At 56.4% G+C, this 14,530-nt stretch overlaps 1 protein-coding gene across 3 annotated transcripts; it reads left to right on the top strand.

Annotated features, from left to right (window-relative positions):
• Positions 1-269: 269 nt before the first annotated feature.
• On the top strand, positions 270-14,509 carry LOC147136001 (drebrin-like protein B). 3 transcript variants are annotated; one of them, XM_086052687.1, is made up of 26 exons: positions 270-516; positions 590-645; positions 708-820; positions 1,418-1,492; positions 1,581-1,727; positions 1,789-1,866; positions 2,661-2,812; positions 3,160-3,214; positions 4,004-4,063; positions 4,133-4,238; positions 4,591-4,902; positions 6,063-6,247; positions 6,315-6,364; positions 6,463-6,564; positions 8,939-9,128; positions 9,210-9,282; positions 10,016-10,167; positions 10,436-10,513; positions 10,601-10,709; positions 10,781-10,865; positions 11,312-11,368; positions 12,269-12,385; positions 13,326-13,500; positions 13,585-13,692; positions 13,830-13,878; positions 13,958-14,509. In XM_086052687.1, exons 1-26 carry the CDS (start codon positions 434-436, stop codon positions 14,320-14,322), a joined length of 3,132 nt encoding a protein of 1,043 aa, XP_085908813.1. In that variant the 5' UTR covers positions 270-433; the 3' UTR covers positions 14,323-14,509. The 3 variants fall into 3 exon arrangements, with proteins under 3 accessions (XP_085908813.1, XP_085908814.1, XP_085908812.1); XM_086052686.1 differs by lacking the exons at positions 270-516; positions 590-645; positions 708-820; positions 1,418-1,492; positions 1,581-1,727 and having other exon boundaries at positions 1,770-1,866; positions 10,019-10,167; positions 10,784-10,865; XM_086052688.1 differs by lacking the exons at positions 8,939-9,128; positions 9,210-9,282; positions 10,016-10,167; ... (7 more) ...; positions 13,830-13,878; positions 13,958-14,509 and having other exon boundaries at positions 286-516; positions 6,315-6,381; positions 6,463-6,649.
• Positions 14,510-14,530: the final 21 nt, after the last annotated feature.

Genomic DNA, 14,530 nt, shown 5'->3' with positions numbered 1-14,530 from the left:
GCCAGCAGGGGGAGCCATTTGAGCCATTGGATGTTGCGGCGTCTGCTGCTTGGCTCACACGCTTTCTTAGGGCCGCTGCCACTTCCAGTCCTGCTTGTGGAAGTTGTCGTCCCTCACGCCACAGGCCCAGCCACACCCCCCAAACTCTTAAATCTGACCTTAGCCTCACCTGCAAAAAAGGCAGTCCGGAAGGGAGAGTGCGTGCGTGCGTGCGTGCGTGCGTGCGTGCGTGCGTGCGTGCGTGCGTGCGTGCGTGCGTGAGTGCCCGCCCCTCTGGCCGGCCCCGCTCGGCGCAGGGAGAATGCGGCCCGGCAGGTTCTCCCCAAACCGGTCCGACTCAGCCGACGGGACTGGCTTTTGGATCGCGGCCGGGAAGGAAAGAAGGAAGGCGTGAAGAGCGTCGATTCTTTCTGGCTCTGACCGTGCGAGCGGCATGGCGGTCGACATGAGCAAAAACGGCGTCCAGCTGATGGCGGCCTACAAGGACGTGGTGGACGGACGCTCCGACGTCGACTGGTCAGTGGCGCCGCCGCCGCCCGCCCGCGTGCGCTCGTGTGTCTGTGTAACATGTCGGACGTGTGTGTCTCAGGGTTTTGTTCACCTACGAGGGCAACAGCAACACCATGCGCGTGGCGGGAAAAGGAGGTGAGGGCAGTCATGGGACCCTTTGGGGAAGGTGACATGACCTTTGACCTGCGCGTGTGTAGGTGGCGGTCTGGAGGAGATGGTGGAGGAGCTGAACAGCGGCAAGGTGATGTACGCCTTCTGTCGAGTGCAAGACCCCAATTCCGGCCTGCCCAAATACGTGCTCGTCAACTGGGTGAGTGAGCCGCTCATCGCGATATTCAGCAAAACGTCGAAAGACCGCGCGCGTGTTCATGCGTGCGCGTCTGTCAAGTGGGGTGGCGTTTGTTGGTTTGGCCCCGACAGAGCCTCAAAGGCCTCGACAAGCTCCAGTTGGAAGCTATTAGCAAACGGGCGGGCTAGCTCCCAGCACGCTTGGGCAGCAAGACCAACGACGGACAAGACTGCGTGTCGCTCTCGCTGGGCGGCCTTGCTAGGTTAGCTTAAGCACTGGCCCGAGGTTCGGCTCTTTGAATCTCGCCCGTTCTCTTTGGCGTCTGCTATTTGGATCCAAACGCAACAAAACCGTGCCGGTCTATGCTGCCTTTTGGGAATGAATGTACTTGCATCGAAGCAGCGGCATGGCGCCGGTCTACGAGGCCAAGTCGGACCACGTGAGAGTCCGTTTCAAGGGATGAAGCGCCCTCGAGTGTGCGTGCGTGCGTGCGTGCGTGGTTGGGTGGCGACTGCCAAGGCGTCGCTGTTGTCGTCGTGACGGAAGCTCGCGGGCTGCGGCCAGTGACGTTGCGTCCTTGTTGTTGTGTGGTCACGTTGTCGCCGCTGCGCGCGGCAGACCGGCGAAGGTGTGAAGGAGGCCCGCAAAGGACTGTGCGCCAACCACTTGAGTACGGTGGCCAACTTCCTGAAGGTGAGAGCGAGCCGCTTTTGCTCCCTGCGCCCCCCCGCCCCCGTCTTGCCGTCTTCACAGCGCGCCGGCTGGCCTTTTCATCCGGCAGGGGGCCCACGTGACCGTCAACGCCCGCGACGAGGACGACGTGGACCCCGACGTCATCCTGTCCAAAGTGTCCAAAGCGTCGGGGGCCAACTACCACTTCGGCAAGCCGGCGGCCCCGCAGGCCGGGGACGTCCCCCGACGAGCCGCGGTGAGGCGAGATCGCCGAGGCCCAGGCCCAATCCGCGTGGCTTATCGCCTCTTGTTTTCAGGGCTCCGTCTATCGCAAAACCAACGCTGTGGAGGAAATTCAACAAATCAACAAAGATTCTTTTTGGAGCCAAGCGCAGGTAATCGCCGGCGCGGCATCGAGTGAGCCCAGAGCAACTGTGAGGTGATGTGATTGCCGGCGGAGAGCAAGTGGCAAGCGGCGCCCACATGCGCTATTTGGTCAGAACGCCGCGTTCCGACTTGCGAGGTGGCGTCGGACGTCCGACGGCCGAGACCGTTTGGGACTTGAAAGCCGGCCCGTTGCGGTTCTCGCCCGTTGCGGTTCTCGCTTTGGCTTTGCTCTTTTAGAGCCCTCTTGTGGCTAGGAAAGACGAGACCTGCGCGGGTGAGAATCTCTCTTGGGTCTGGATTCGGAGTGGGCGTGCGTCTCTACGCAAACGACGACTCCATACACTTTTCCATATGTTAGCTACGAAACGATTCAAGGGCAGTTCGATTTGAAAGTGCAACCATTCGACTCAGCGAAGTTACGGTTGGATACGGTATGGCTCCGCTTTTTTTCTTGTTGTTCTTTGACACGCGTTTGGCCGCATTAGTCACTCCTGCCAACGTGCCGAGATTGAGAGAGGTTTTTCTCGCCAAGATTGTTCTCGCCAATGAAAGACCATTCGACGCGTACGGCCCGATATGTTCCAAAGTGGAACGATTGGATCGCGCGCACTAGCACCTTTGAAATCCCAAAAGGGTTTTCCGGTTCAAAGCCTTTTTCGTTCCACCCCTAGTCTGCATACTTGAGAAGGTTTCTTCCGAGGCTTCCGCGCGCCACGACCGCCGTGACGGCAAGCTCCTAGGCGGCATCCCAGCGCCACAAGACGGCGCCCGTGGCTCCACTTTTTGTCTTGCCTGTGTTCAGAGGGAGGAGGAGGTGCGGCGTCAGGAGGAGGTGAGGAAGGCGCAGCTGCAGAGGCAAGCGGCGGAGCAGGAGCGCCGCCACTTGGAGGAGAAACACGCCCAGGAACGAGAGAAACAAATACAGCAGAGAAACATCGCCATCGACCACAACAGGTGCGGCGCCCTGAAAAAGGCTTTGCCCTCCTTTTTGTGTCCTTTTCCCACTCGCCATGCAATCGAGAAAAGCCATGTTCCACATGGGATGGCCTTTTTCAAAGAGGATTTGATTGCTGACGGGAGCGAAAAGTCTTCCGAGGGGGGAACCGCGGCAAAAAGAACCCAAATGGACTTTTTCACGGCCGGCGCTGCTGCCCATGGTGAAACGTGATGCCTGTGTGCGCGCGTGCGCGCGCGCGCGCGTGCGTGCGTGCGTGCGTGCGTGCGTGCGTGCGTGCGTGTGTGTGTGTGTGCGCGCGTGTGCGTGTGTGTGTGTGTGTGTGCGCGCCTCTCCTGTTTGTCAGACTGCTGCAGAAGCAAAGAGAAGAGGAAGAGCGGGACAAAGAACAACAGCGACGGGTGAGCGCGCCCTCCAAAAACGTTCTCCACAATTTCTCGGGCTTATTATGCGCGACCCCAAAAGCGCCCCTTCACCGTGCCGTATACGTCCAAGAAAAACAAGGCGCAATTCTAAAATGGAAATTGCTCCCACTCAAGATTATCGCAATAATTTGACATGGATGGATGTGGTTATTTGTTTCCAAAAAATCGTGTATTTTTGTCAAAAATTTGGGGCATTTTTTGTCATGTTTTTTGACAAGGAAAACATCGTACCTTCGGAGTATTAACGTCATGAAAAGTCGAATGTAAAGCCTGAAACGGTTGGTGCATCAGGATGACTTCATTGTGTCGGATTTGTCCACTAGGGGGGCGGTATAATACAGCTCTGACGACAAAAACAAAGAGAAGTTTTGCAACGACACGCTAAAGTGCACGCATGTTACTCATTCTCTGTGGAAGATCAAGAAAATACGCTGCGGCTACCTTGTCTGTCTACTGCACCGTTTGCATGAAGACTTTTACTGTAACTCCCTCAACATTGACGCTAGTTTTTTTTAGCCCCTCTATGGCATTTTGCCTTCAGCAAGCAGAAGGCAAAATGCAATCTCTTTGAGTACACGGCGCTTCATCGTCATTGGGCAATTTCGGGCCCGCGGGGCCACGGGAAAAACGGTCCGAGCGACGACTCCCATCTGGAAGAAGTCGGACGGGTTAGGGTTACTTTTAGGATCTGCCGGCGTGGATGTTTACGTGTTGGGAAAAGGCGCCATCTGTGTGCGTTACTTGAAAGTGCGTCTTGCGTGGCAGAGCCTGCGGGAGAAGGAGACGGCCAGCCGGGGTCCGCCGCGGGCCGCGCCGGCCGCCGACGTGAGTGAGAGACAACATGCTACGTGTTAGCGTGCGCGTTGTTGAACAAGCGTGACGCTTGTGCGGCAGGAGGCCAAGGAGCTGATCGCGCAGCGCTGCTTCAACCCTCGCGACGTCTTCAAGCAAAAGGAGGCCACTTGGGAGCAGGGGGGCCCCGCCCCCGCCCCCCCAGTGGGTAAGGACGGCCCACGTGGCCAAACTTTTCAAAGCCAGCAAAGCAAAGCGTGTTGCTTTTGCTTTGATTTGTCCAGTGACTTTTTTTTTTTTTTTGAAGTTACAGTTCCGTAGTTGCGGTTACAGATGCTTAATAAAAGGGCTAGCTGGAGCTAGCTAGCAATCATGCAATCAATGATTGCCAGCTAGCAATCATCGCAAGGAGCAAAAAGCTGTACGCAACGATTTGGTTTTGGTTGAAGCTAGCCGATGACTCGTAGTCCCGGCGACTGAGTCGCTGTTGGCGGCTGAGCTCGGTTAGCTCCAGTTCCTCCCTGCGTTGCCAAGTGCCTATGCTTGCGTTGGTCCCTCAGGGAAACTGCGAAGCCCCTTTTTGTCCCAGCAAGCCTCGGACATCCCTCAGCCTGCCCCCGGCCACCAAGCCTGGCAAGCCGCGGGGCCCGCGTCCGTCTCGCCGCCTGAGACTTCGCCCACCCGGAAACCCTTCCAGCCCTTCCACCTTCCCGCCAGTCGCCAAACTTCCGCTGCCCAAAGCGTCCCGCCCTCTTGGACTCCGCCCTCCTCGCCTCTGCCCGGCACGACCTCGACCGACGTCTTCCTTTCACGGGCGGCGGTGGCCGCCGCCGCCGCCTCCTCGCCCGGGGTGCCCGCCGGAGTGGCTGCAGGTGCGTCTTTTTCTGTGGAGAGCTATAATGTGTTCAGATGGAACGGGGAGAGTAAACCAGGCAGCGCTACTGGTGAGGTAGGACAAGAAGGGAGCCGGCCCGGGGCAGCATGAGGCGGGACTGAAAAAAAAGTCTTTTCTCTCAGGCAGTGCTACACCCCGGAGGGAAAGGAGACTAAAGTGGCAAGTAAGACTGGACAGCACCGACCGGGTTAGTGAAGCGGGCAGTGCGGGCGCTGGGACGTGATAGGACACAATGGGACAGGAGCAACCCCCGAACAAAACGAGGCTAGTTAAAGCGGAGGTCAACCCAAAGGTTTTTTGTTTTTTTCAAGAATATGCTCCGTGCAAGCCCACTCATTGAAACTGGGCAATCTGATCAATATTGCCTTTGTGGAATAAATGTTAATCCGCTCCTTTTAGCCATCTCTGGCATTTTTCCCGTGGCCCTACGACCAATCGCAGCTCAGATTCAGAGAACAGGTCAGCCGGGATCGGTGGTTGTGAGCAGTTGTGATGTCATTTTCAGTCGACAGAAGACAAAATGGCCGCCCCCAGAGATGGCTAAAAGGAGCGGATTAACACTTATTCCACAAACGCAAAATGAATCAGAATGCCGCGTTTCACCCAATGGGCCTGCTGGGAACGTATTCTCGAAAAAAAAAAGATGTTTGCGTTGACTTCCGCTCTAAGGGGTGGGGTAGAACGGCACAGGATTGGACAAGCGTTTTGAGTCAGGCGGGGCCACGCCAATAGGGGCGGACAGGGCAGGGATAGTCAACCAGGCAGTGTTGTCGCGGAGCAGGACAGGAGAGGACCAGGGCACAAGTGTCAGGCATTACCGCACCCTCTCAGGGAGGGACGCAACAAGTCGGGTATGATGGGACAAGCCAGAGCTCGTAAACTAGCTGGCGCTGGGACGGACGGGACAAGACAAGACAAGGCAGGGCAGAATGAGGCTGGACAGGGTGAGAGTTATGGGCAAGGCGCTGCTACCGGCGAAGAGACAGGATGGTTTTGGGACGGCCCAATCCAGGACAGGAGCGGGACAGGACAGGAGAGCGGAGGGGCAGCGAGCCAGGCTGCAGGCGCGTCACCAACTTCTAGCAGGCGCCTAAGGAGACAAGGCGGAAGTAACGTGCGTCTCGCCGGTCTACGCAGCAGAGGAGGACGATTGGTCGGACGAGTTTGACGAGGAGCTGTACGAGGTGGCGCCAGGCGGGGCGCCGAGCGGCCGGCGGCTGAGGTTGCTCGCGGACGCCATGTTTCCCGCAGAGCCGGAAGACAACGAGTATGCGGTGCCGCAGCCCGTGGGCGGCGCCCTCCTTGTTGGGGGCGCTAACACGGTAGGTGGGACGGGACCCAAACCAAGTCAAGTGCACACTTGGCCGCTGACAAGTGATGACGTTTCAGGCCCAAGACGACGCCGCCGCCGCGGGACAGAACGTCTGCGCCAGAGCCGTGTACGACTACCAGGCCGGTTAGGGTGACACGCACGCACGCACGCGCGCGCGCGCGCGCCATCCGGACGCTCCCATCAAGCGCGCTTTTCTCTCCGCAGCCGACGAGACGGAGATCACCTTCGACCCCGACGACATCATCACGGGCATCGAGATGCTGGACGAAGGCTGGTGGCGAGGCTACGGCCCCGACGGCCGCTACGGCATGTTTCCCGCCAATTACGTTGAACTCCTGTAAAAAACACACGTCGAAATGAAATCTCGTGTCACGCATTGACATCGCACCAACGGATTGTTTTGTTTGACTTTTTGGGTGCGTCTCATCCCGTGTGTGACTTTTTCACTTTGAATATACTGGATATACTGTGGCCATTTGGTCGATGGAGGTTCCATCGGCTTTTGTTGTCGCAGCCAATCCACCCAATTTGCCCGCTGGAGAAAAGTCCCAACATTAGCTAGCGCAACGTCTTGAGGCTTTTCTGACTGAAGCAATTCAGGCGAGGACATTCCTCGTCACCCGCCACGTCAATCGGATGTCCCGGGGCCGTGACGACAGACAAAACAGCAAGAATATAACAAGGGAAAGCAATCAATTGAAAGACAAAATACTTGATATAACAGATGCGGGGAAACTGCCGAAAAGCGTCAGCCTCACTTCGGATCAACAGCCAAAGAGTAGAAACGTGTCTTGAAACGGGCCGACTTTCAAAACGGCCAGCCGGGGGGGGGGGGGGGGGGGGTCTTGCCTAACATCGAGGGCGAGCTCATTCCGGCGGGAAGCACAGCGGCAACAGAGAAGGCCCCGTGGCCTCCGAGGCTCCGCGTAGTCCGCGACTCCCCGGGCGGCGGCCGAAGGCGCGGAACCTGAGGCTCGGCAGGAAGGCGCGGAGGAGCTCGGAGAGCTCCGCCGGCCGGGGCCAGGCCGTTCAAAGACTTGCCAGCAAACGGAAGCGGCTTCGAACCGAGCCTGAAATGCAGCGGGAGCCGGTGAAGGGAGGCCAGAAGTGGCCTCATGCGCTTGGTCTTGCCAGCTCCAGTCAGGAGGCGAGCAGCGGCATTTTGGACCAATTGGAGACGCTTGAGGGAGGGAGACGCTTGAGAGGACTGGCCGGGTCCAAAATCAAGTGCATTACAGTCATCGAAGCGGGATGTAACAAAGGCGTGGAGGATCGCTTCCAAGTACCGGTGAGAAAGGAGGGGCTTTACCTTAGCCGGCTGTCTACGATGAAAGAAGCTGGACTGAACAACGGCGCTGATTTGCCGGTCCAATTTAGCATCGGTGTCCAACTTAAAAGCCCAGTTCAAGACTGTTGGCTTTCCATATGAAGCCAGGGGGCCCAGGTCAACAAGGTGGCATGGAGAAGGGCCACTGGGACCCAACACCAGAACTTCGGTTTCCTTCTTGTTGAAATTTCAGACATTTAGCGACATGTAGGCGCTGACGGACGGACAAACGGACGGACGGATAGATAGATAGATAGATAGATGGACGGACAGACAGACAGACTCCCATTAAGGCAAAGGACTGTTTGAGCCTGACCATGTTATAGGTTAGCACGCAGTCCCGGTGCCCGGAATGTAAGATTCATTCTTGATTCGAGCATGCCTAGAGTGGGAGATGACATTCTGACTCAATCGCATGGTGTTCTTGTGAAAGGCGGCTTCAAACTTGTCACGTTTGGGATTTTGGGGAACATGTAGAGCGGATTCTGCATTTCCTCTATTGTGGCAAAGGAAATCATGAAATACAAAAATGGATAGTCACGCCACGTATTTTGGAATGAAGACACCCAAAATAGTGGCGACGTAGACTGCGACACCCAATACCTGCGGTTTTCCCTCAAACTCGGCCCCCGGGGCTGAGGAGTCTCGCCTACCTGTTGCTCCAGATCCCGGATCAGCGCCAAGTCCGCGCGTGGCTCGAGCAAACAGCGTTGAGCAGGAGGCCGATCCCGGCTCAGTAAGCACCGGGCCCGCGCTCCCCGCTTGTCAGGCGTCACCCCCAAAATAGCCCCCCGCCCCCCGCCCCTGCGACGTGCCTTTGTCCCGCGCGTGCACGCACGCTCGGCGGAACGCGGTCCGCTGGCTCCTGAGGACGCCGTGAGAGGTTCACACGGTGCCAACAATGTCGGAAAGTTGCCCTTTTCTTTCTTGGGAGCAACTTGAAGCGGACGCGGGGGAGCGGAAACTTTTCACTCGGTCACCTCGCGACGCCACCTCGATTTGGACGCCTTGTACGTTTCATATTTGAGGACTTTACGCGTGAAACTTGTTCCAGAGCTGAGGTATTGGCACCCCCAGCGGCAGCGGCGGCGTCCGTGAACGCCGCAGGCAGGCAGGCAGGCAGGCAGGCAGGCAGGAAGCTAACAGCTAAGCGCTAGCTAGCTTACTAGCTCTTGCCCCTGACAAGTGTTCCCAACGCACTTTTCTCTGGCCGTTTGCCGACAAAGCGCAACGCCGCATGTGGTCGCCGTCGCTCGAGGAGGCGGCTAGTCGACTTATCGAGGCGGCCGGCGGCGACGCGTTGTTGCGAAAAGTGCGCTCCGTCCGCGGCTAACTCGCTCGCTCGCTCGCTAGCATGCCGCAGCTGAGGGACGACGGCGACTTGGGCGCCAACGACGAGCTGATCCCCTTCAAGGATGAGGGCGAGCACCACAAGACGACCGCCGCCGCCGCCGAAGCCGCCGAGCGGGACCTGGACGACGTCAAGTCGTCCCTCGTCAACGAGACCGAGACCGAGACCAACAACAGCGCGTCGGATTCCGAGGTGAGCGAGCCGCCAACCGACTTTTTTTTTTGGTCTTGCACCGTTTCTTCCATCTTCTTTTGGTCTCGTGTGCCCGGGCAGGCGGCGGACAGGCGAGCCACAAGTCAAACGGACGCGGCAGGCCGGGCTGGACGGAGCCAACTGCTTGGGGAAGGTACCGCACCAGTCACTCAACGCATCGTCGTGTTTGTTGTTGTTGTTGTTGTTGTAGTTGAACTTGGCCGAGGGCCGTGAACGCAACCCAGCAGGGGACATTCATCGACTATCCATTGTCAACTTAATGAACAACTCCCTATGGAGGTGCAACAATGAATCGATTAATCGAGTACATATTTTCCGAACCATAAGCCACTACTTTTCCCCTAGGTTTGGAACCATGCGGCTTATATTAAGGTGCGGCTTTTAGTCTGGAAAATACGACATTTGGTCATCGCAGAGGCACTTCATCCAGCGTTAATACATTGCTTACATATGAACGGGTTGCACCGGGACCTTGTAGTGGCGGCACGCCACAAGCAAATGGACATGTTGCAAGATGTTATAATTCGCCGATCCGATCGATGATGTCTTGCGTCGGCTAATCAAGACGTTAGCGACGTGCGTAAAGTGTAAAATTTCGTCCGACATAGGCGATTGGACCGGCGAATAGCCTTGTTTGTTCTGTGATCCAATATGTTAATAATGTCTCATATCATGTGAAAACCAACAAATGAACTAAAACTCGAATTGAAAAAAAACATGACGTCATTGTACAATAAAGCCGCTCTCAAAGCTCCTTCAAACTAACAGAATTGAAGGAACAAAAGTCCAAACGGAGTGTCATGACAAGTCCCAAACTGCTGCGAGCCTGCTTTTGATCTGCGTTTCCTTCACATGTTGTCACGTAGCAGCGGCGAGGAGGCCGACCGCGGGCGGGGGTCTCTTCCAGCACCCGGCCTACATGAGCTACCCCTTCTTCATGATTCCCGACCTGTGCAGCTCGTATTTGGCCGGAGGAGGCCTGGCGGCGGCGGCGGCGGCGGCGGCAGGCGCACGTGCGGTAAGTGGCTGCTATGATGTTTGATATTCCACATGCAAAGTCCTACTTGAAGGCCCGGCCCGGCCCGGCCCGGCCCGGCGAGGTTCTTGCTAATACTCAAGGCAACTCAAAGTGCTTGAAAGTACACCAAAAAGCAAATGACATTATGTTGTGTGTTCATGTTTGTATGTGCACATGCTATTGGGTGTGCGCTTTCTGCTTGTGTGTGTGTGTGCGTGTGCGTGTGTATTGCTGCGTCTGCTGGTGGTTGCATATGCGCACGTGCTAGTATCTGCCGTGGCAGTGGCCCCTGCTGGACGTCCCCGGAAGAGCAGCCACGAGAGACTCGGCCCCGCCGGTTCACCTGGTAAGTGACGCGGCCACGCCCGCCGGCCCGTGTGTCCGGGCCACGCGCGACCATGGCAGCACTCAGCTAACGAGCGTGCGCCTCCAGGCTAGCGGCGCGCCCGCCCACCTGGCTCATCTTCACCCGCTGCTGCCCTACCGGGCCGAAGCCTTCCCGCCGCCGACGAGGGCGTCGGCCAACTTCTCGCCCGATGCAGGTGAGACGCGCCGGCCCGCGCTCGCACGCACGCCAATCCGTACACGCTTGCAATTGTCACGTGTGCTCCAGCAGGCTCGTCCCGGCCGCCGCACGTCGCACGCTATCCCGTCTCGCCGGCGGGCGTGGCTCAGATGGCGCACGCCTTCGATTGGCTGTGAGTACAATCCGTCTGTCTGTCTGTGTGCGTGTGCGTGTGCGGTCTAAACGGGGCTCCACCAGCCGACGTGAGCGCCGGCCAATGAATCCAAATTGCATCGGATTGTGGATTGTCACCATCAGGATAGCGTCGCAATCGAAGAGAAGCCACGAGTGTGTGGAAAGGCGCGCTTGTGAACGCGCACTTGATCCAAAATTGGCGGAGCCCAAAATGCCTTCCTGAAAACGTTGCTCGTTGAGCCAGTGGGCCGTTTAGCGCCCAGTTGCCATGCAGGCGGACCGGCCCGAGGATTGGGCCAGTTTGAACTGCCAGAGGACCAAAATTGGGGCCAGGCGGACCAAAACGCCAAATGTGAACTCCTCGGCGAAGCAGGGGAGCAAAGAGCAGGAGCAGGACTAAGTGTGTGTCCACGTGTGTGTGTGTGTGTCCACCTGTGTGCGCAGGCAGGGTCACGGCGTGTATCCGATGGCGGCAGGCTTCTTGAACGCCTCCATGTCGGGGTGAGTCACATCGGGGGCTTTGCTTTGGCGCCATCTGATGAGTCATCGTCGTGATGCTTTTGCTTCTCCTTTGCCTTTTTCCCCGTTGTGGTGTTTCGGACGCACTTGCCGCGCATGCGGCCGTGTTTGTTTTTCCACTTGTTTGCTTTGATCCGTCTTCCTTTTTGTTTCCTTTTTTTGCCCTGCTCTTTCTCACGCACTTGCTGTGCCATGTCGTGATGTCCTCGTGTGCTTCCTTTGTGGTGTGGTTTTTCCCTCTCCTTTTCTTGCTTTGTCCAGCGGTTTCGAATAGAGATGGACCGATATGCTTTTATTTCAGGGCCGATACCGATTATTAGTCGTCAAGGAGGCCGATAACCCATATGTGCAGACGATATTCATTTTCAGCAAACCAAAAAAATATTGGCTTCAAAACCTCAAAAGAAAAAATTGTAACTCTTTGTTGAAACTTCTTTAAGTTTATTCAACAATTTTTCAGATTGGCATAATATTGATAACAATTATCATTTGCTAGTACGCATCTTTGTAGTAAATTCCAACAAAACGGACGAAATGAAACTTGAAACAAAAGCTCCATATAGTTTGCTCCAGTCTTCCAAAATAATTTCACTGATTATTTTTTTGATTTCAAACAAAAAACAAAAGTGCAGAGTGTTCCCAGACTCAGTAGAATCTCTTTGAAAGATCACTGAAAATTAAAATAAATACTTCCTTGAAGTGAACACAGTTCTAAATTGATTTATGATCAGCCATCAGATTTATAAAAAGAAAAAGAAAAAAAAAAGGCCGGTGCCCGGCCGAAAATCGGTCCATCCCAAGTTTCTAATGTGCTCCCGGTGTCACATGTTGATATCGTGGTGTACTTTTGGTGTCGTTTTCTGATGTACTTGTGGTGCGCAGCAGCTCATCCGCCGGCCTGGCGAGCGCCTCGCCCTCGCCGGCGCCCTCGCCCACCTCTGTCCCGGCGGTGGCCATCAAACAGGAACCCGGAGAGGTCCGACGGCACAGCCCGCTGAGGTATCGCAGACGGCAAACGCCAGTGAAATCTGACTGTTCGGTGCGTCCGCCATATTGGATGTGGCAGACCTGCCCCGTAAACCGATGCGAGTCAAAGGGCCCAAGTCAACCGTATTTCTGATTCCACATGGAGGCCCGTGGAGGAAATAGATCTCCGTCCCCAAATGCACCGAGCGGGTCCGTTACGCGCCGGGCGTCCGTGAACGGGGGCCGTCGCGAAAGCTGGCTCAGCTTGGAAAAAGCCAATGGGACTAATTAAGTTAGCTGGCTGTGAACGTGGCAAAATGCGCAGATACTCAGATATTTCTTGACGGCGTTAAACGAAAGATGTTGCGGCTGAATTAGCTGCACGCATTGAAGCGGATTCGTTTTGTACCAAGTAGCGGGACCTCATTTTTGCCTGCTGAATATGAAGCCACAGTTCGGTACCGCGATTTGCGGGGGATTGGGACAGCATTGGCCCACAACGTTTAGATAAGTGGCACACATTGAAATGCAGTGGCAAAAAAAACCCCACAAAACCTTAAAAAGTCTCCCGAAAAATGCTGAGTAACATTCAGTACATGGAAAATAAAACAATAAAATAAAGAATGGAAAATAATCCAACTTTGTGCCGTGAAACGTCGTCTCATTAACGATGGCGGCAAAGAATGTCTCTTTTGCTGTCGCGTTTTATTTCGGCCATCTGATCAACGTCATCGATCGGTCTGCAAATGATGACACGACGGCCCGTACATCTGCGTCAAGTCTACAAGCGCCTGCCCGAATTCCGGCTGCCACGTCTTGACCAAGCCCAAACACGACAAACGGGTCCGCCGCACGCCCGCCCGCCCGCCCGCCGTCGCCGGCGTCGGCCACGCTTTGCCACATCCAATATGGCCAGCACAGCAGCCGGGCTCCTGGTGCATCGGATGCATTTTCTGTCTCCTCTGCTCTCCAGGACGGCAGCGGCGGCAGTGGCGCGGGACGGCGACGACGACAATCACAAGGCCAAAGGTCACATCAAGAAACCGCTCAACGCCTTCATGTTGTTCATGAGGGACGAAAGGCCCAAAGTGGTCGCCCAGTGCCAAGTCAAGGAGAGCGCCACCATCAACCAGATACTGGGACAGCGGGTCAGTGCGCACGTGTGTGCGCGCGCGCGCGGCAGAGGGCTGCTGTCGCTATGCTAACACCTTTGTGTGTGCGCGTGTCTGCAGTGGCATTCTCTGAGCAAGGACGAGCAAGCCAAATATTACGAGCTGGCCCGGAAGGAGCGGCTGCTCCACTCGCAACTTTACCCCGGATGGTCGGCCAGAGACAACTACGTCCGTACACGCACGCACGCACGCACGCACTCACGTACGCACGTGTAGCACTCGCCACTGCCCTCAATCATCCCGTGTGTGTGTGTGTGTGTTTTGGTTGTGTGTGTGTGGGTGTGTTTTGCTGCATGTGTGAGCAGGGCAAGAAGAAGAAGAGGAAGAAATGCAAGAGCGCCAGCCATTTAGACAGTAAGGCAGCCGTGTTGTCATAGCGACACGACATGGTGTCAACGCTCACCTGTACGCGGCTGTTTTTGTATTTTTCCAGACGACTCACCGCCGCCCAAGCGCACGCACCTGCCACCCGCGCACGACGCCTCCGGCGCGCACGCGCGCACCCACCTCTCGTGCCCGCGCCCCGTCTCCCATCTCACGCACACACACCTGTCCCAGGCCAGCCCCGCCTCCTCCGTGGACTCCCCGGCCACGCCCACGTCGGCGCTGGCGTCGCCCGCCGCCCCGGCGCCCACGTACACCGAACACACGCAGGCGCACGCCGGTCGCGCGTCGCCGTGCGCCGACCAGCCGCTCGCGCTCACCACCAAGCCGCCGCGCGGCGCGCCGCCCACACCCACCTCGGAACCGCCCTTCTCTTCCTCTGCCTCCTCCTACAGACCATCCAATCAGCTTTGAGCGGCCGCAGGTCAATCAGCCATGGACGTGTTTAGAAAAACATAACGTTTTTAAAGCAAATTTCTTGTCTTCGGAAAGCGACAAGTTTGTGGTCAATATTTGACTTTGTCGTCACTCGTTTTCCTTCATTTTCACTTATAAACTGCTAACTTTTATAAACACAAATAAATAAATATTCTCAATTTAACCACATGCTGCATCAACAAGT

Source organism: Filicampus tigris, chromosome 15, assembly GCF_054856515.1.
Source record: "Filicampus tigris isolate MCC_2025a chromosome 15, RoL_Ftig_1.0, whole genome shotgun sequence".
NCBI lineage: Eukaryota > Metazoa > Chordata > Actinopteri > Syngnathiformes > Syngnathidae > Filicampus > Filicampus tigris.
The sequence above is the reverse complement of the archived record's forward strand: the minus strand, read 5'-3'. Positions and strand labels throughout refer to the sequence as shown.

What these genes read in the sequence shown, in the direction of transcription:
- LOC147136001 (XM_086052687.1), top strand. Translation starts at nt 434, where the DNA reads ATGGCGGTCGACATGAGCAAAAACGGCGTCCAGCTGATGGCGGCCTAC. An exon ending in GGGCCGCGCCGGCCGCCGAC is followed by an intron (nt 4,064 to 4,132) that starts GTGAGTGAGAGA and finishes CTTGTGCGGCAG; the next exon opens with GAGGCCAAGGAGCTGATCGC. An exon ending in ACAGCGCGTCGGATTCCGAG is followed by an intron (nt 9,129 to 9,209) that starts GTGAGCGAGCCG and finishes GTGCCCGGGCAG; the next exon opens with GCGGCGGACAGGCGAGCCAC.